General features: G+C 54.6%; 1 protein-coding gene across 1 annotated transcript; it reads left to right on the top strand.

Moving 5' to 3' along the window:
- The first annotated feature begins 6890 nt into the window (after window positions 1-6890).
- On the top strand, window positions 6891-14668 carry LOC311188117 (pre-mRNA-splicing factor 38A-like). Its single transcript, XM_084259873.1, has one exon. The coding sequence runs from the start codon at window positions 9122-9124 to the stop codon at window positions 9971-9973; it is 852 nt and encodes a 283-aa protein (XP_084115999.1). The 5' UTR covers window positions 6891-9121; the 3' UTR covers window positions 9974-14668.
- Window positions 14669-20573: the final 5905 nt, after the last annotated feature.

Below are 20573 nucleotides of genomic sequence, written 5' to 3'. Positions count from 1 at the left end.
TCGCCATGAACGTCCGTCCCTCGTCTGGCGCGGCTTAGGCCCGGCCCAGGAGAGCACGACATCACCACATCGATCAGCAGGGGGTGTTGGCAGCGGCCGTCCCCGGCGGGAACCCCCCTCAAGCGGAGAAGTTTGCCTGACACGCAGCACGGGAGCCTCCGGCGGGGCGGGGGTCCCCCAAAACGTCGAGACCACACCGCAGTGCCCGCGGCGGCAGGAGCACGCGAGGATGGAAGACGCCCCCCCCGCCGCCAACACACCGCTTTCCGCCGCCGCCCTCGGGCACCAGAGGCCGGAGGTGGCACCGCGGACCGGGGACCACCCCCTGAACTCCAAAAAGGCCGGCACGCAGGCCCCAGCGGGCAAGCTCCGAAACCGGGCAAGGTAGCAGGGAGGCCAGGGCGCCAGATGGTCAAAGCCCAGGCAGGCACAAAAGCCACTCCCCCCCCTGCGAGAGGAGCCCAGGGGACGGGACGGCCCCCGGTCCCCACCCCCGCTCCCTCGTCACAGTGGTCGAGGGAGACCGTGTCAGCACTTACCTGGTGACAGAAAATACACATTTTGGGCCGAAGATATCACGGTGCCCAGAGACGCGGCCGAGCTGCAGGTCACCGCGGCCCTCCGAGGACGGTGGCCCGGTCATCAACCCCGGCGACGACCCCATCGGCGGGGGTTGGGGGGGCGGGCGGGCGGGCGGCGGCGGCGGCGGCGGCGGCGGCTGCTGCTGCTGCTGCTGCTCTGCGCTGGTGGAAGGGGGGAAGGGGGACCCCCGCCAGCCCACAACCCCACACCATCGATCCGGGAGCTCCTGGGGTTATCTGGTCAACCTCAGGAGCGTAACCAGTCCGGGGTCCCGCGTCGCTCGCACTGGCGGCGGGAGGGGTGGGGCGGGGGGCCGCTCTACTTCTCGCTGCCGATTATGACTTCAACACGCAGGCGCAGGTGAACAACCAGGGCCCGACGGGGGGGGGGGGGTGCCGCCGGCTCACGTGCACACCCGGCCCCCCGGTGTCAGCACGGGAACTCCCGAAGGAGATAAACGTTCACGGAGGAACGAGGGAGAGGCAGGCGGGCGAGGGCGGGACCGTTCCTCACGGGCTCCCCGTTCCCCGCCCGGGACTTAGAGAAAAAGCAAGGAACTTGGCAAGAGAAAAATGAACTTGGCGACGTCCCCTCGGACCTCCGGGCCCCGGACCCCGGCCGCTGCCGGACCCGTGGCGCACCATACGACCCACCTTGCACGACCGGGCCCGTCCCCTACCTCCGGAGCGACACAAAGGAACGGCCGTCCGGCCGCGGGACGCCCGCTTCCGTTGCTCTCGGCGGAGGCCCCGGCTCGCTAGCATGGCGCGGTGCGGTGGCCCGGTGGGGTGGGACGTGCCACGTAGGAAGGGACGCGTGTCACCGGTGGGTGGCTGGTCAACCCGCCCGGGCGGCCCAGACACCCCAGCCCGCCCGAGGACGCGGCGACAGCCACCCCACTATAGACCTGCACCTGCAATCCCGGCCGCCAGCAAGACTGCCGCACTCCCAAATGCGAGCGGATCTAGCCGGCTCCTGCCGCCGGCCTCCCGGAACTCCGCCTCGGGTAACGCGGCCAAATCTCCTCCCATCAATCGCTCGAGCGCTCCGGCGGAGAGCCGCTGACATAAAAACGGCCGCCAGGTGGCGCCCGACAACCGGCGCGAACAGCAGCGGGGCCGATCCTGATCTCAGGCCGCCGAGGGCTCACCGCCGGCCGCAAGGACGCCCGGTCTCGTCCCGGCCACCACCGTCCCCGTCCCCCCCCTCCCCCCCCCGTTCGCTCCGGGCGGCCAGCGCCGGCCGGCTCCCCAGAGCGGCCACGAGCTGCGGCCTGGCAGCCGGGAAGACGTAACACACAAGAGAACCTCCGCAGGGCCGACACGGGAGGCAGTTTCCAGGGACGCAGGGAACGACCGACCGCGGGGCAACCCGGACCTCCTTGAGAGGGAACCGGCTAAGCCAACCGTCATCCAAGCTCCCTGCTAAAGGGTCTGAGGCCTGGCGCAGTGAGTGATCCAAAGCCATTGTCATCTGCAGGTTGGCTCACTGAACAAATCTTTCCTTAGAGAGCTTTCCATCTAAGTTTCAGCTGATGTAGACATAATTACTCCCCCCCACCCCACCCCCTCACACCCCACCCCCGCATTCTCTTGAGGTGGCAATGATACAATCTCGTCTTCAATTTCACCTGTCTCCAACGTGAGCACCATTGTGTCAATTTTTTTCGATGGAGCGCCGTGGAGCGCGCTCGCTAATTTGCTGATGTGCACAGTTACATTTAAAAAAAAAAAAAAAAAAAAAAAAGATTTATTTATTCATTTATACAAGCACTGGGTACAGTCAGAAGCTTGGGAGGGCGAGAGAATTCACCAGAGCCAGAGCGGGGAGCAGAGCAGGCAGAAGGACCGAAGTACACTGCTGAGGGGAGCAGCGGACAGCAGGAGAGGTCTGCGCGCCACGTGGGACCCTCCTCCGGTGGCCGGGGAGCAGCTGGGGATTGAACCGGCGCTGCAGAGGCCGCGGGGCAGCTTCGCAACCCAGCGCTCAACAGCTGTGCAACCGGGGAGGCCCCCACAGTTACATTTTTAACAAGGTTGGGCAGCCGGCCAAGCTGGTCTCTTTCTCTCCAAGGCCATCCCCCAAATGCCTGATTCTTTCCCCCTTTGCCCACCGCGGGCCCCACCCCCACCCCCACCCTTGTCTAGGAACTTGGCAGCAAATGGTTGTGTCCTGCTGAAAACCGATGCTATCAATCTAAGGGAGCTGTGTATAAAGACCGGTCTCCTCGTCGATAGACCACCGCCACAAAATCCACAAACAGCATGACAGCCCTGGATGCCCCCACCCAGCCTTGGGCAAGAAAGAGACGTGGTGAAAAGGGCAAAGAAGCTGGAGGGTGCGGTGGGGGGGGGGGGGGGGGGAAAGAGAGGAAAGGGGAGGGGAAGGGAGAGGAGGGAAGAGGACGAAGAAGCACTTCACCAAAGGGCGAAATGTTTTCCAGAGGCTAACTCTATGGGAAGATCCTCCTCAAAGGTCCTCTAATTGACATTTGACGCACAGGCACACACCGCACGAGCTAACAGGTGCTCCTGCCAGGGCCACGGGCGGTGAAGAAAACCCATGGTTATTGGGCCTCCCTGGTGGCACAAGGGGTTAAGGCACAACCTACTACGAAACTATCCGCAGCCACTGCAGCACGAGTTCGATCCAGCTGGGGAGCAACCCACAGGGCGCAGCAGACCTCTCTCGTGACTTGCCCGCTGCTCCCCTCAGCGGTGTATTTCAGTCCACCTGCCTGTTCTCTTCCCCCCCCACTCCCCCCACCGCTCTGTCTCTGGGGGAACCCTCTCACCCTCCACACCTCTGGCCTGTACCCTGGTTCTTGTATAAAAATAAATCTTTAAAAAAAAAAAAAAAAGAAAAGAAAAGAAAAGAAAAGAATCACGGGCACGGGGAGACCTCGCTGGTGGCATAAGGGTATCAGACGACACCTATGAAGCTGTCCGCAGCTGCTGCAGCACGAGTTGGATCCCCCCAGCCAGGGAGCTACCCACATGGTGCAGCAGACCTCTCCTTGTCTCACATGCTGCTTCCCTCGGCAATGTATTTCAGTATATCTGTTGTTTTTGTTTCCCACTCTTGTTTCTGGTGGACCCTCTCACCCCCCACACCTCTGGCCTGTACCCCAGTTCCTGTATGCATAAATAATATGTTGTTGTGTTTTTTTTTTAAAAAAAAGATGTATTTATTTATTTATTTGTTTGGTTGGTTATTTGTTTGTTTGTTTATTTATTTATTTATTTATTTATTTATTTATTTATTTATTTATTTATACAAGCACTGGGCACAGTCAGAAGCGCGGGAGGGTGAGAGAATTCACCAGAGCCAGAGCAGGGAACAGAACAAGCAGAATGACGAAGTACACTGCTGAGGGTAATAGCGGGCGCTGCAGCAGAGGTCTGCGCGCCATGTGGGCCCTTCACCTGGTGGCCGGGGATCGAACCGGTGCTGCAGAGGCTGTGGGCAGCTTCGCAACCCAGCGCTCAACCGCTGCGCCACCGGGGAGGTCCGACTTATTTATTTTTAAGATTTATTTATTTATACAAGCACTGGGTACAGTCAGAAGCGCGGGAGGGTAAGAGAATTCACCAGAGCCAGAGCGGGGTACAGAACAGGCAGACCGACCAAGGAATACACTGCTGAGGGGAGCAGCGGGCGCTGCAGGAGAGGTCTGCGCGCCCGCCATGTGGGGCCCTCGCCCGGCAGCCGGGGATCGAACCGGTGCTGCAGAAGCTGCGGGCAGCTTCACAGCCCAGCGCTCAACCGCCGCGCCACCAGGGGAGGGCCAATAATCAGTTTTTTAAAAAAAGGAATCACAGGGGAAATTTCTTCCAAATATTTAGGACTGAAAGCTTTAGAAAAGAAGGAACAAACACCAACGGAAGAGAACATGTACTTAATTTGACACTCACTCAGAATAGTTTCATTTTGTATGTTTCTGGGCAATCTCTGTGATATCACAACCATGACAATCATCCATCTCATCTCCCAAATACCAAAAATAGTCCTCATAACTATGGGATTTTCTCTCACAAAGACAGTGCTGTACATGAACTTGCCATGAAGAAAGGTGTGAACGACATAAATGACTCTCGCACCTCAATGTGCCTACATGTCAACTTTGGGTCCCCATGAAATCACAGGTACACGAGTGTATGTTCTTTGCACACCATTCAACATAACCAAGACAGAGTCATTCCAAATACCCCCACAACACACGAGTGGACAGAGACTTGTGATATATATACAATACATGGTCAATGAAATCCTGCTCAGATAGAAGAAAAAATGATCTTATACTCTTTGGAACAACATGGAAGGAATTTGTAGGGCTGACGGTGAGTTTAGTCAGAAGGCAAAAGAAAATAATCAAATGTTTTCTCTCATATGTGCAACCAACCGTAAACAGACAAATGCAAAGATGTAACAAATCACTGCAAAACCAACAGAGTGGTTCTCAGACGGGGAGAGCATCAATTTGACAGCGAGATGACCTTACAACCTTTGGGGAGAAGCGAGGTTAGACTCATAAATACACAAGTGAAGATATATCCTTTATATATCTATCTATCTATCTATCTATCTATCTATCTATCTATCTATCTATCTATCTATCTATCTAGATATATCTATAGACAGACAGCTAGATAGACAGATAGATACGCACGCATGCGCGCGCGCACACACACATTTATCAATCTATGTAAACCAAATTATTCTTATATTATTTTTAAAGGCTTATTTATTTATTTATTTGTTTGTTTGTTTGTTTGTTTGTTTGTTTTTGTTTATACAAGAACCAGGGTAAGGGTACAGGCCAGATGCTACCCACATGGTGCAGCAGACCTCTCCTTGTCTCACATGCTGCTTCCCTCGGCAATGTATTTCACTACATCTGTTGTTTTGTTTCCCACTCTGTTTCTGGTGGGCCCTCTCACCCCCCACCCCACACCTCTCGCCTGTACCCCAGTTCGAAAACACATGGTTATTGAGGGTTTCCTTGGTGGCACCCAATGTGGGAGGCAGAGCTGGGGGTGCGGGGGTGTGGGGAGTGTTTTATATCATTTCATTAAGGGAAGACTTGGTCTGGGCACCTAGCTCAGCTAAACAACGCTGGGAGATGCAAATTAGCTTAAGAAGAGGGGGCAGGGGAACCAATGGGGTTGCCATGGGAACCTGGCCATCAATAGGGGCTAGCAAGAATTTCCGGAAATGCAAAACAGAGCAATCTCCCATCTCACCCGCTGCTTCCCTTAGCAGTGTATTTCAATTAGTCCTCCTTTTCTGTTCTTCACTCTTTTCTGGTGAATTCCTTCACCACCACCCACGCCCCCCCGCCCACACACACACCTCTTGCCTGCACCCCAGCTCTTGTATGTGTAAATAAATAAATTTAATCCCGAGAGACTGCGAGAGATCCGGATTGGAGCCCCCCTCCCCCATCGCGGCTGCCGCCGCCGCCGCCGCCGCCGCCGCCGCCGCCACCACCACCTGGCTATCAGGCTCATGATCATGCACATGCCCTTAGGGTGTGTTTTCATCTATCCAAGAGCCGTCCTGATTTCCCGCTTTGCCCAGCTGGATGATAATCTTGTGGGATCAGTGCAGTCTTGGTGAAGCGCATCATAAACAGTTACATAAATAAACCAGCAGAGCCCATCTGCTGGGAGGAAACCTGAAAGCCCTCAGAACATTCCTCGCAATAAAAGTGCCTTTGGTTTATGCCAGGAGGTTGGGCGGGGTTGGGTGGGTTTGGGTGGATGGCTGGCTGGCTGGCCTGGAGTCGCTTAGACTCACGATGGGATTTAGAGTGCGCGCGCACGTGTGTGTGTGTGTGTGTGTGTGTGTGTGTGTGTGTGTGTGTGTGTGTGTGTGTGTGTTTGGGGGGGAGGGGTCCTTGTTCCATGACACCATCTGTTTCAACCGCCAGGAAGTAAGCCTCCTGGGATTTCGGTGGAGTGACTCATCAAGCTCCAAAGAGGGGCCTCCCCTGGTGGCGCAGCGGTTGAGCGCTGGGTTGCTTGAGGCTGCCTAAAGCCTCTGCAGTGATTCCCTGGCCACTGGCGAGGGTCCCACAAAAAAAAAAAAAAAAAAAAAAAAAAAGCTCCAAAGAGGAGAGAGAGAGACAGACAGGACAGACACACACACACACGCACACGCACACACATATAGACACGCGCTGAATACTAAAAGACTCACGTTAAAACGGCCACATCGGGCCTCCATGGTGGCGCAAGGGGTTAAGACGCAACCTATGAAGCAATCCACAGCCACTGCAGCACGAGTTCGATCCCCGGCCAAGGAGCTACCCACATGGCGCAGCAGACCTCTCCTGTCTCGCCCGCTGCTCCCCTCAGCAGTGTACTTCAGTCCATCTGCCTGCTCTGTTCCCCACTCTGTCTCTGGTGAATCCTATCACCACCCCTACCCCCACCCCCACCTTTCTGGCCTGTACCCCAGTTCTTGTATGCATAAATGAATATTAAAAAAATAAATAAAATGGCCACATCCCCTAATGCCATTTACAGATTCGATGCGCTGCCTCTTCCAGATCCCCGTGAGATTTTAAAGATATATTCTGAGGCAGGGATACTGGTGTTATTTTTAAAGCCGAGATACTGTATTTGTGGCTCAGCTGAAGTCGAACCCCAAGCCATGATCATGGAGGATAAGACTAGAAAGTTTGGGGAAGGAGGTGATACTGGAATTGTCAGGCCTAGTCTCCCAGCCAGGAACAGATCCCAGGCTGCAGGTGCAGCGCCAAGTCCCAGCCACCAGACCACCACGGGTTGGTGTGTCATGAAGCCGCAGCAGGACCTTCGCAGACGCTCAGGCAAGCAAGCGAGAAGAGGCAGGTTTGTTTAGAGAAAGAAAAATTTTTTTGAGGAGAAAAAGAACAGAAATGAAGTAGGACTCCCAGGCCATGAAACCAGGCCAGGGAGGGGCAAGGAAGCCAAAGTGGAGTCGTGTCTCAGGGAATATATACCTTCTTTCCCTCATTATTCTAAAGCTCCACCAGTGTCTTTGTGATTGGTTAGCTCTAGGCTTTCTCACTTAACCTGCTACTGAGCGGGGGATCTTTACCTTCCTTATCTAACAGGTGTGTCCCTCCCCATTTGTTGCATCTTCCCCCTTGTTTGATAGATTTATCTTTATGGCCCAGCCTCCCAGATGAGCACCCCTGCATTTTAGGGAAGAGAAAGTTCAACATCAGCTATTGAAGAAAAACAGGCTGGTGCCCACCAGTCTCAGTGCTGACCCCTTCTCATCCTCCCCCTTGCATAAATATCCCTGCACTCTGACAAAGGGGAGGACGGTGGTCTTCCAGACATGAGTCTGCTGCCCTCCTAATTTGTCCATAAATTAAACCACTCTCCATTTCCCCAAACTCCACCTCCCTTTATCACCTGGGGGAAACCAAAGCCAGCGTTCACAATGTTGTCCTTGGTCCTGGGATGTTTATTGTTCCCAGTGGAATTAGGTACATTCCTCTAGTTGTCCTTATCTCTGAAGCCTTCCTAAACTCTTCAGAGGTCCCCTCCTGCAAAACTGCCTAATGACCCTAACTTGCCCTATGTCTCAGAGGCATCACAAGGCCCAGAAGACATTGTCACATTGTCGTCAAACAATGGGGAGGGGAAGCACAGACCAGGTGGGGACAGGGAGATGGAGAGAGCCATTGTTAAACAATCACCCCGGCCCTTCCCCATCGACCCGGCCTCATATAGAGGGAAAAATGCTTAGGTGCCAGCCAGCCCTAGAGAGAATGAACTTCACAGCAGTTAACAGTCCCACAAAGAAATGAACCTCTCCGCGAGGCGATGAAGACTTCTTTGTCAGTGCCTTCTCTGCACTGGCAAGGTGCCACAGTGGCTGTACTGCCTGCCTGTCCCGCCTGCCTGCGACCGACCGACCCACCCACCCACCCGCCAACCGGCTGACTATGCAGGTGTTTCTCTTCACCGGCCTGATCCCTTCATGCCTCCCTGCCTCCCTGCCTCCCTCCCTCCCTCCCACTCTTGGCAAAGCAGCACAAGCAATACTGCCCACCTGTGACTAGGCAGGCCTCTCTTTTAAACAAACCCGTCCCTTACAGGGGCAGCTCTCTCTGCCACTTGTGTCTGTGCGAGCATCCCTAACTTCCCTTCCCTTTTTTACCATGAACCTGCCCCCTTGGGATAGAACCAAAAGGCCTCTGTCTGGTGGGGACCCTCACCGCTTATCGCTGAAAGGGAAGGCCCGAGGAAACTTTCCTCACAGGCCCCCCCCCCCCCCAACACCCAACACCTCCTCTTCAAACCAACATCAAGCCCACCAACTGCCAGGCTGCCTATACCGGTCGTTTGTGATGTTGCAGGCGCCACTCCTTGTCTTTCTTTTTAAAAAAATAACCACCCTTTGTTTCCAGTTTCGAGATGGTCGCTTAAACTGTTTAATTTTTTTCCCATCTCTCCCTCTCTCTCTTCGTTTTTTTCCCAAAAGTCCGGATGTGACGTATTAAAGGACCCGACGGAAATAGAACTGAAGGCATTCTGAAATGGCGAACTGTACAGTGAAGGATGCGCACAGTATCCACGGCACCAACCCTCAATATCTGGTGGAGAAGATCATTCGAACGCGAATCTATGAGTCCAAATACTGGAAAGAAGAGTGCTTTGGACTTACAGCTGAACTTGCAGTAGATAAAGCCATGGAGTTAAGGTTTGTGGGTGGCATCTATGGTGGCAACATAAAGCCAACTCCCTTTCTATGTTTGACCTTGAAGATGCTTCAGATTCAACCAGAGAAGGACATCATTGTACAGTTTATCAAAAATGAAGACTTCAAGTATGTCCGCATGGTGGGAGCACTTTACATGAGGCTGACAGGCACTGCAACTGACTGCTACAAGTACTTGGAGCCTCTGTATAATGACTACAGAAAAATCAAGATCCAGAAACCCAACGGAGAATTTGAACTGATGCATGTAGATGAGTTTATTGATGAACTGCTGCACAGTGAGAGAGTCTGTGACATCGTTCTCCCACGGCTGCAGAAACGCTATGTACTAGAGGAAGCTGAGCAATGGGAACCATCACCTGATCACTGCCGCAGGAGCCACCGAGACGTAGACAGACCCTGGCGCTCTCCCACACTGCGCTATAAGAGGAGTAGGAGCCAGTCTCCAAGAAGGCAGAGTCGGTCTCCCAAAAGGAGGAGACCCTCCCCTCGCCAAGAAAGGCATCAGAGCAGAAGTCCAAGAGGACATCGCCGTTGGACCCGAGATAGACGGCACAGATCCCGTTCCAAATCACCAGGTCATCATCGCAGTCACAGATGCAGGAGCCACTCAAAGTCTCCCGAAAGATCGAAGAAAAGCCACAAGAAGAGCCAGAGAAGGAATGAATAATGGAATCAGTCTGGTTTTAGTCCAAAAGGCTTATGGATGAAGGCGTCTGTGTGACGGGATTAAGAACTACTTCCGGGGGGCCTCCCCGGCGTCGCAGCGGTTGAGCGCTGGGTTGCAAAGCTGCCCGCAGCTTCTGCAGCGCCGGCCGATTTGATCCCCGGGCGGGCGAGGGTCCCGCATGGCGCGCAGACCTCTCCTGCCGCCCGCTGCTCCCCTCAGCAGTGTACTTCGTCAGTCTGTTACCGAATGCCGGCCTCAGTTTCCCTCAGCCAATAAAAGGAAACCGAGTTTGAGGAAAAGGAAAGCGGTTTTATTGGTCGACAAATGAGGAGGGCGGCAGACTCATGTCCACAAGACCGCCGTCCTGCCCTTTGGCAGTGGGCAGGGGTATTTATACTAGGGGGAGAGGGGCAGGGGTTCGCGAAGGGGAGGAGGAAGAGGTCCACACGGAGACAGGTGGGCGCCAGCTCAACACGGAGATGGATGGGTACCAGCTGGTTTTCATCAAGGGGAGGGGGAAAGTGTCAGCACAGAGATGGGGAAGGAGTCTTCAGAGGCCCATGGGTGTCAACTCATTCATTAAGGGAAGGGGAAGGTGTCTGCACGGAAACCGGTGAGCGCCAGCTTGTTTTTCTTCTCAAAGGGCAGGGGGGAGCTGCAACAAATGGGAAAGACAAGCTGTTAGTCCTCTTAATGCTAGATAAGGGGGAATTGCAAGAAATGGGGAAAGGACAAACTTGTTAACTGTATCAAGTCTGCCTGCTCTGCTCTGCCCTCTGGCTCTGGTGAATTCTCTCACCCCCCCCCCCCCCCCCCGCACTTCTGACTGTACCCAGTGCTTGTATAAACAAATAAAAAATTAAAAAATAAATAAAAAATGTATGGGGGGGGGAAGTTCCCCACGAAATAGTCATGATGATCCATTTCAGGGATGAAGAGTCAATCGAAAAGCTGTGACCGCATAAAGATCTTCTAGAAGTTATTTTCACGTCATTCAAAAGAGGGGTCAGTGAGGAATTGGCCTATCTGCCAGTAAGGGGGTGCTTCTTAAAGAGGGCTTCCGGGGCCTCCCCGGTCACGCAAGGGTTTAAGAAGGAACCTATGAAGCTATCCACCCACCGCCACTGCTGCCCGAGTTCGATCCCCAGCAGACCTCTCGTGACTTGCCCGCTGCTCCCTTCAGCAGTGTATTTCCATCAATCTGCCTGTTCTGTTCCCCACTCTGTCTCCTGTGAATCCTCTCACCTCCCATGCCTCTGGCCTGTACCCCAGTTCTTGTATGCATAAATAAATAAATAAATAAATCTTTTAAAAAAGAAAAACAAACAAACAAAAACTACAGACCCCGCATGGAGGCGCTGTGTGAGGACCAGCAAGACTTCTTACCAAACCTAACTGAAAGGTCTGGCAGGGACCAGAGTTGCTAGGGCGAAGAAGCATCTGGTAGGAAGCCCACCTAAGGACGAGAATGCTGCTGATAAATCTCGCCGTCCTCCTCCTCCTCCTCGTCTTTCCCTGCCGAACCTTTCACTAACTTGGCCTTCAACCCCTCTGCTGACTCAGAAGCTGCAGCACCCGACCCCCCCACCAATGTGTTTCCAAATGGAACCAGGATGTTATTTTCTCCTACCCCCGCAACAATGGGCTCATCTTTTCCAATTTCCCAAAGGAAGGAAGATGGGGTCGCCGCCGGCCTCCAGACCTCCCCCCCCCACCCCCATAGGCAGGTGACCTCAGCCTGAGATAATTCCCTCTTTCATGACCTTGACGTCTGTCATGCATCCCAGACCCAGTAGAGTCACTGTCATTTCTCGCAGAGGACAGGAGAATCGTGGAACTCTCGGCATATTTTTGCAGTCCTTCAATGCTGAGACAGGCGTGCGGGCGTGCGGGCGGGCGGGCGGGCGGGCAGAGCAAGAGAGACTCCAACTCTGAGAGAGGCAGAACTAACCCCCTTTCCACCGGTCAGGTGCCCATAGTTCCTGAGTCGTTGAATAAATGCATCTCCGTCTTTAAAATAAACTCGCTTGGATTTTTTTTTTAAGATTTATTAATTCATTGATTGATTTATGCATACAAGAGCTGGGGTACGGGCCAGAGATGGGGGGCGGAGGGGAAGGTGAGAGGGTTCACCGGAGACAGAGTGGGGAGCAGAACAGGCAGACGGACTGAAACACACTGCTGTTGGGGGGGCGCGGGGGGAGCAGGGGGCAAGACAGGAGGAGAGGTCTGCCTCGCCATGTGGGTTGCTCCCTGGCCAGCCGGGGGATGGAGAACTTGTGCTGCAGAGGCTGTGGACTGCTTCATGGTGTGGTGCTTAACCCCTTGCGCCACCAGGGAGTCCCAAACTCCCTTGCATTTTTGCGATTTTTTTCACTTCGCTACCTTAAAGGTTTTTTGTTGTCGTTCTCTCATCGCCAGGTCCTAATTCCTGAAGATAATCACGTTCATTAAAACGGCTGCGGATGAAACCTATCATGCAAGATTGAGGGAGGGGCGGGGCGGGGCGGGGAGAGGCGCCGGAGAGGAATACTCACCCATGTTAACCTTGCTACTAGATCCCTAGAGCCTTGCTACTCAAAGGAATGGACAGAGAGAGGATTCACTTGGCGTGGGGGAGGGGGTGGTCCTGTGAAAATGCAGATTGCGTGGCAGCAAAGCCCAACGTTGTGCCTGACTGAGGAACACACCCCCAAGCCCCCAGCACTTTAGGAGGAACAGTAGACTCTCTGGGGGAGGGGGACGAACGGGGAGGTGTGGGCCCCACGGGGGGGGGGGGGGGGAGCGTTTCCCATTCAAATGTAGAGCGCGCTCCTCCCTCGCCTCCGGAGAAAGGCGGAGGTTTGACCTAGGTAGGCCTGAGCTGGCGTCTCCTCCCAGGCCACCGCCCTCCCCGGCTCCAGTGCCAACCCCCCCCCCACCCCCCCCCTCGAGTCCCCCTCGCTGGGTGGGTGGGGGTGGGGGGAGGGTGTATGGTCCTCGGCTTCCGCAGGCCAGGCGGCAGCGGCGTCGGGCGAGGGCCGGCGATCTGTGCAATTCTCTTCAACCGTGAAACAACAGAAAAAAAAAAAAAAAAAACCAAAGTGTCCGCTCTTTGGCACTCTGCCCTGGTGGCAGGTCTTCTTTCGGTAATCACCACTCGCCTTCCCATGCTCTTCTAGAGAGTGCTCTCCATCTCTGCTCCCTGGCCTGAGCCCACCCGCTTCCCCCGGGAAAGGCTGGGTGTCCTGCAAACATTGCAGGCCGGCTAGGTTCATTGTCAGTTCTCGCAGAGGAAGGAATTGTGGCGCCTCTGGCATATTTTTGCATTCCTTCCTTTCATGCTGAGACGGGGGTGGGGGTGGGGGGCCCTACAGGCAGGTGGGCAGGCAGAGCCAGAGGGACTCCCATGCTGAGAGAGGCAGAACAGCGCTTCCACTGCCCAAGCCCCCTTCACACCGTGAAGAGCCCATAGCCGCACAGCCGATACTTTGTTGCAAACCTGTTGCTTGCTAGATGCCCAAATGTTGGAAAACATAGCGTTGCAACGTACAGGCTGTCTGTTGTGTGGAAGGCGAAAAGTAGCCTGATTTACTCATTTTCCTTACACTGGGTGTCATGGGCACAGAGTTCCCCCCAACCCAGTCTCCCCAAGGACAGGTCAGAGCCCCCCCCCCCCCCCACCCCCGCCCCTAATTTGGTGGGCGGGGTAGGAAACCCATGTGCTCACACAGGATTCCTGTAAAAAAGGATGGGGACAGGTGGCAGGATGCTAGGCGCCACCTGGAGGAGTCCGAAGTGAGCTCCACCGGCGCGACACCCAGTTTGTGGAAAATTGTAAAAGAAGAATCCCTCTGAGAGGTTTCACCTGCCTGGCAGTTTCTTTTTTCTTTAAGATTTGTTGTTATTTGGGGTCTCCCTGGTGGAGCAAGGGCTTAAGACGCAACCTATGAAGCTGTGCGCAGCCACTGCAGCATGAGTTCCATTTCCCGGCCGGCCAGGGAGGTGACCCGCATGGCGCAGCAGACCTCTGCTGACTCGCCTGCTGCTCCCCTCATGTAGGGTAAGGTAAGAAGTATCAGGGTTTTCTGCCCTCCCGCCATTAGGATAGAGGACGGAGCCCTGTGGTCCCGAATGCATGCCTGATGGCGGGCACCTGGAATAGGGTCTGGGCCTATGTAGATGGGATTCACCCGGGGCTGAGACTGGGCTTTCAGGGGCGGCGGCGCGGGGACGTCAGCAGAAGCCGAGCGAAGAGAAGCAGAGAAGCAGAAGCAGAACCACGCGAGAGCAGAAGCCGAGAGAAGGCCGGAGAGCCCAGATAGAGTGAAGACTTGCTGGGGGGGCCTCCCCGGTGGTGCAGCGGTTGAGCGCTGGGTTGCGAAGCTGCCCGCAGCCTCTGAGGCACCAGTTCGATCCCCGGCTGCTCCCCGGCCACCGAGGAGGGTCCCACATGGCGCGCAGACCTCTCCTGCCGCCCGCTGCTCCCCTCAGCAGTGTACTTTGGTCCTTCTGCCTGCTCTGCTCCCTGCTCTGGCTCTGGTGAATTCTCTCACCCTCCCGTGCTTCTGACTGTACCCAGTGCTTGTATAAATAAAAATAAAGTAAATAAATCTTTAAAAAAAAAAAAAAAAAGACTTCCTGGGGGGCTGGGAGGCCTCCCAGCCCCCCAGCACCCTTGCCTGCCGTGGTGCACCTGGTAAATCCAAATAAAAGCCTGCAAAAGTCACCGAGGGCTCCAGGACTCTGACTCCTCCTTTACCGTGTCTGCATGGGATCACAGAAAACCTGCCCTGTGCCCATTCCTGCCCTTACACCTCAGCAGTGTATTTCAGTCCATCTGCCTGTTCTCTTTTCCCACTCTGTCTCTGGTGAATCCTCTCACCCGCCGCCCCCCCCCCCCCCCCCAGCATCTCTGGCTTGTACCCCAGTTCTTGTATGCATCTTTAGGAAAAAGATTTGGTGTTATTTATTTACGCATACAAGAGCTGGGGTGTAGGCCAGAGGGGTGGGGTGGGGCGGGGCAGGGGCGTGGGGTGTGTGTGTGTGTGTGTGTGTGTGTGTGTGTGTGTGTGTGTGTGTGTGTAGGAGGTGGTGGTGGTGGTGGTGGTGGTGGTGAGAGTGGGGGAGCAGAACGGGCAGGATTGACTGACTGAAAGACGCTTGTTGGGTAAATGAACAAGCGTCAGGCTTTTCTGCCCTCCCGCCATTAGGACTGATGATGGATCTGCGGCCCTGAAGGCATGCCTGATGGCTGGCACCTGGAGTAGGGTGTGGGGGCATACATAAGTGGGTACACCTGGGCTGAGACTGGGCTTAGAAGGGCGTTGTCACGGGGACACTAAGGGAACGAAAGAGAAGAAAGGAAGAGCAGAGGCCACCAGAGAAGGCCGGACAGCAGCCCAGAAAGAGTGAAGACTCGCTGGGGGCTGGGAGACCAGCCAGCCTCCCGCCCGCGTGCAACCCTTCCCCCCTCCCCCCCCTTCCCCTTACCTGCCGTGTACCTGGTAAATTCAATAAAAGCCTGGAAAAGCCACCGAGGGCTCCAGGACTCCTCCTTCACCCGTCTGCTCGAATCATAGAGATCCTGCACCGTAACTTCCTGCCCGTGCAACGCTGCTGAGGGGAGCAGCAGCAGCAGCAGCAGCAGCAGCAGCAGCAGCAACAGCAGCAGCAGCAGCAGCAGCAGCAGCAGCAGCAGCAGCAGCAGCAGCAGCAGCAGGAGAGACAGGAGAGGTCCACTGTGCCAGGCAGCCATGTGGGTCAGCTCCCTGGCCGGGGATCGAACTCGTGCTGCCATGGGTGCCGATAGCTTGATAGCTTCGTAGTGGTGAAACGTAAGCCCCTGTGCCACCAGGGAGGCCCTCACCTGGTGGTTTCTGTAGCTTCCGTTCCGTTCCGTTCCCATTGCCCTTAAGCAGCAGCTCTCACCCTTTTGGACCCAAGACACAAATGAGAGGCAGAAAAGTGAGGTCTGCTAGATAGACCCAGCCAGGGAGACCACTCACCTATCTTGCCTGCCAGCCAGGACCGAACTGACTACCCCTGCTCCCAGCCCCCCATACACACTGTGGCTTTTAGTCTGGCCAAGCCAAGCTTAAGGGAGCTCTTATGATAGGAGGTGGGGTGGGGGTGGTGATGGAGCTGTTCTCATGGGGTCAGTCAACCGCAGGATCTACCGCCTCAGGCCTCGTCCTATGGCATGATCTGTGGCATCCGGTGTTTGTCGAAAAGCCGTTTTCCTTTCCTTTTGGTGGGGGTGTTGCGGGTGGGGGAGGTACGTGTGCATGCATACAGATGATTCAAGGGACCTAACTACCTACCTACCTACCTACCTACCTACCTACCTACCCACCTGTTAATGCGGTGCCACAAAGCGTAGGGGGTAAAATCGGGGGAAGGGGAAAGTGATCACGTTCAACAAGATGGCAGACAGGTTGATTATTTATCCGTAAAGTGGTTAACTCACGTGCGGACTTTGAGGTGGAAATACTTTATTCAAAATTTCACAGTGCTAGGGCCTCCCTGGTGGCACAGGGTTAAAGATACAGCGCTGGACCTCCCTGGTGGCCCAAGGGGTGAAGCTGGCTACCTGCCGCCTCTGGAACACGATTTTCCAGGCGGCTAACCCAGATGGTGCAGCAGACCTTGTCCTGTCTCACCCGCAGCTCCCCTCAGCAGCATATTTTCAGTCAGTCAGTCAGTCAGTCAGTCAGTCAGTCAGTCAGTCGGTCAGTCAGCCTGTTCTGTTCCCCACTCTGTCTCCGGTGAATGCTCTCACCCTCCCCCGCATCTCTGGCCTGTACCCCAGTTCCTGCATGCGTGCATAAATAAATCTTAAAAAAAAAAAAAAAAAAAAAAAAGGCAAGGGGCCTCCCTGGTGGCGCAGGCGGTTGAGCGCAGCGCTGTGAAGCTGCAGCCTCTGCAGTGACGGTTTGACCCCTACCGCCGGTCTCATGGCAAGCCGACCTCTCTCTCCTATCTCGCCCGCCGCTCCCCTCAGCAGTGCGTTTCGTCACTCTGCCTGTTCTGTTCCCCGCTCTATCTCCGGTGAACACACACACACACACACACACACACACACACACACACACACACACGGCCCCACCCACCCACCCACCCACCCACCGCGCATCTGGCTGGCCTGTACGCAGGCTCTTGTATAAATAAAATGAACCTTAAAAAAGTAAGTAAGTAAGTAAGTAAGTAAGTAAGTAAGTAAGTAAGTAAAATTTCTTTACCAAAAGAAAAAAAACAAAAAACTAAAAACAGAACGGTACCGTGCCAGTGCCATTTCCTTGTTCCTCAACTGTGCCACCTGGAGTGGTGGGTTCTTAGAAAACCCAGATGCAGATGCAGTGGGGGTGGGGGCGGGCAGGGAAGGGTTTCAGCTCATGTGACTAGGAAGCATCTGTGGGAATGCTAGCTAGCACAGCACAAAGGTGAATGGTCGTCCAGATATCCCACAAACCTCCCCTCCCCCCCACCACACCAAGATGGAAGGTGAAGACTTTGTTTTGTTTTATTTCATTCTTAAAGATTTATTTGTTTGTTTGTTTGCTTGTTTGTTTAGTTATTTAAGGGGCTCCCTGGTGGCGCCAGGGGTTAAGACTAAGATGCAAACTATGAAGCGCTGTGTTGCTGCTGCAGCACGAGTTCAATCCCTGGCCAGGGAGCTACCCACATGAATCCTCTCACCAACCCCCCCCCCCCCCCCCCGCTCCGGCTTGGACCCCAGTTCTTGTTCTCCCCCCCCCCTTTTTTTTTTTTAAAGATTTATTTATTTTTATATAAGAGCCGGGGTACAGGCCAGATGCGCGGGACGGTGAGAGGATTCACCGGAGACAGATCAGGGAACAGAACAGGCAGGCTGATGAAATACACTGCTGAAGGTGAGCAGTGGGTGAGACAGGCGAGGTCGGCTTCGCCATGTGGGTTGCTCCCTGGCCGGCAGGGGATCGTGCTGCAGAGGCTGTGGATTGCTTCATAGTGCGGTGCTTAACCCCTTGCCTTGTGCCACCAGGCAGGCCCCCATAACACATGTGTGTAATTAAAAGGGTTATTGTGTACATGTAACAAATGCCTCTCTAGTGTAGTTTAAAGGCCAGGGAAGGGCAGAGACCCACCCATTAAAATCGGTGCTTTCTCAGCCGTGTGGCGGTTCCTCGAAGTACTAAAAAGGGAGCTACTGGGGACCACCCTGGTGGCACAAGGGTTTAAGTGCGAACACCATGAAGCAATCCGCAGGCGGCATGGCGCAGCTGACCTTGCCCGTCTCGCCCGCCGCTGCTCCCCTCAGCAGTGTCTTTCAGCGCATCCGCCTGTTCTGCTCCCCGCTCTGGCTCTGGTGAATCCCCTCACGTCCTGCGCCTCTGGCCTAGCTACACCCCAGTCCGTGTATGCATACATAAATAACATTTTTTTAAAAAAGCACATAAAGACAGGAATTCAAAGGGATACCTGCACCCCTATGTTTATTGCAACGCTGTTTACAGTAGGCAAGATATGGAGACAACGCAAATGCCCAAAAACACATGGCTGAATCAAAAAGAGGTGGTGGTGTACGGACAAAATGGAACACTGCCCAGCAGCAATCCAAAAAGCTAAGCTCGTGCCATTCGCAGCAACATGGATGGAGCCAGAAGGGATTATGCTCAGTGAAATAAATAAGTCAGAAGGAAAGAGAAAAATTATAGGAGGTGTATAGGGGAACCCAATAAGGCTTGGATTGGGGGGGGGGGAGGAGACAACAATGATTTTAAACAAACAAACAAACAAACATAAAAACCCTAAATCCCAGGCAGTTTTTTTGCAGGTGAGAAGGGGAGGGAGAGGGGTCAACCCAAATCAGGGGAAGGAAGCCCACAGGGGACTATGGCGATGGTGCACGAGTGAATTGACGGTGGGAATTCGATGGGGACTACTACACCTGAGAGGAGAAAGGAAAGGACACAGTGTACAAAAGTGATCAATGATGTAAAATATATAAAAATAAGTAACATCATTAAAAAAAAAAAAATCTCTATGAGTAGGCCTTCCCCGATGGCGCAGGCAACGGTTGAGCAGCGCGCTGTGGAGCTGTCTGCAGCCAGCCTCTGCAGCGCCGGTTCGATCCCGGACAAGCCTGGGTGAGGGTCCCACATGGCGCAGCAGACAGACCTCTCCTGTCTCGCCCGCTGCTCCCCTTCAGCAGTGCATTTCGTCATTCTGCCTGTTCTGTTCCCTGCTCTGTCTCCGGTAAATCCTCTCACCCTCCCGCGCATGTGGCCTGTATCCCGGTTCTTGTATGTATGTTGGTTGGTAGGCAGGTAGGCAGGTAGGTAGGTAGGTAGGTAGGTATGAAATCAGTCCATCCATCCATCCATCCATCCATCCATCCATCCATCCATCCATCCATCCATCCGTCCATCCTAAAAAAAAAAAAAACCGCTATGGCTATGAAAGCCAAAATGAACGAACGGACTGAAAATGAAAATCTGGGCTTTCTTTTTCTCAAACAGTGTTTGGCACAACCCATGAGCTGTTAAGAGACTGACCGGCGGCGGGTGGTCGGTCGGTCAGCTGACAGTTTCTGGAAGTGCTGTCATGTTGTCTGTCTCGTTTTCACATACATAGTGGGCACAAAAGGTATCCTACCAGGGCAAGTGATGATGGATCACAGGTGTCAGGGTGAGAAATCAGACACTTTCCAAAAACTACCAAGGAGGCCATCTAATATAAACCCTCTCCCTTCCCCTCTCCTCCCCCTCCCCCGTCCCCTTCCCCTCTGCATGGGAGAAGGGTACAGATGGGTGGGTGGATGGGTGGGGAGGGAGGCAGGCAGGCAGGCAGGCAGGCAGGCAGGCAGGCAGGCACTTTTTCTCTTATGGCCAGAAGTGCAACGTGAGGGTGTCTGATATGATCGTGCTCTTTCTGAAACCAGGAGGGGAGAACACTTCGTCGCCACTGGCGGTAGCGGTGTCGGGTTTTGGGGCTCCTGGATTTGGGAGTTCCTCACCCCTTGACATCAGCATGAGAGGAATTCGCAGCCAAAGGTTTCACAGAAACCGAGATCAACTTTATTTGGAGACAGAATAACATTCAGAACACCCACCCAGCCGTGGGGGGGGGGGGGGGCGGCGTCCGCGAGGGCTGTGCAGAGTCCTTTGGAAGAGCAAGTGCAAAGGAGGATGGGGGGGGCTCCAGTCTCACAACAGGGTTCAGAAACTGCTCACTCCCTGGCTTGGTAGGGTAGGTACAGTGCGCAGGCGCCACACACCAGGGGCCCCTATTTGGCAGCAGTTTCTAAGCCACGCCCCCTCCTCTTCAGTGGGGTGTTGCCATGGTGTCAAACAGCCCCGCGGGGGTGGGGTGGGGTGGGGTGGGGTGGGGGTGGGTGGTGGCTGGGGGAAGCGTTTCAGGGTAGTAGTGCCAGTCTGTCTCCTTTAGGGGGAGGAAGTTATCATGTAGATTGATCTGCTTGCCCCTGTGGACCAGACGCCGCCACGCCCTAAGCCCTCCCTCCCGCCCGCCCGCCCTCCCTCCCTCCCTCCACCTTAACTTCGACTCGCCAGGAATTAAGTCAATGTCAAGTGGAAAGCATATTTCTGGCGATGGAGACTGAGAGTAGAAAATTGGGGGA

This window comes from Talpa europaea, assembly GCF_964194135.1.
Source record: "Talpa europaea genome assembly, contig: HAP1_SCAFFOLD_265, whole genome shotgun sequence".
In the NCBI taxonomy this organism is placed as follows: domain Eukaryota; kingdom Metazoa; phylum Chordata; class Mammalia; order Eulipotyphla; family Talpidae; genus Talpa; species Talpa europaea.
This window is presented reverse-complemented; position numbering and strand designations above follow the sequence as displayed.

What these genes read in the sequence shown, in the direction of transcription:
- LOC311188117 (XM_084259873.1), top strand. Translation starts at nt 9,122, where the DNA reads ATGGCGAACTGTACAGTGAAGGATGCGCACAGTATCCACGGCACCAAC.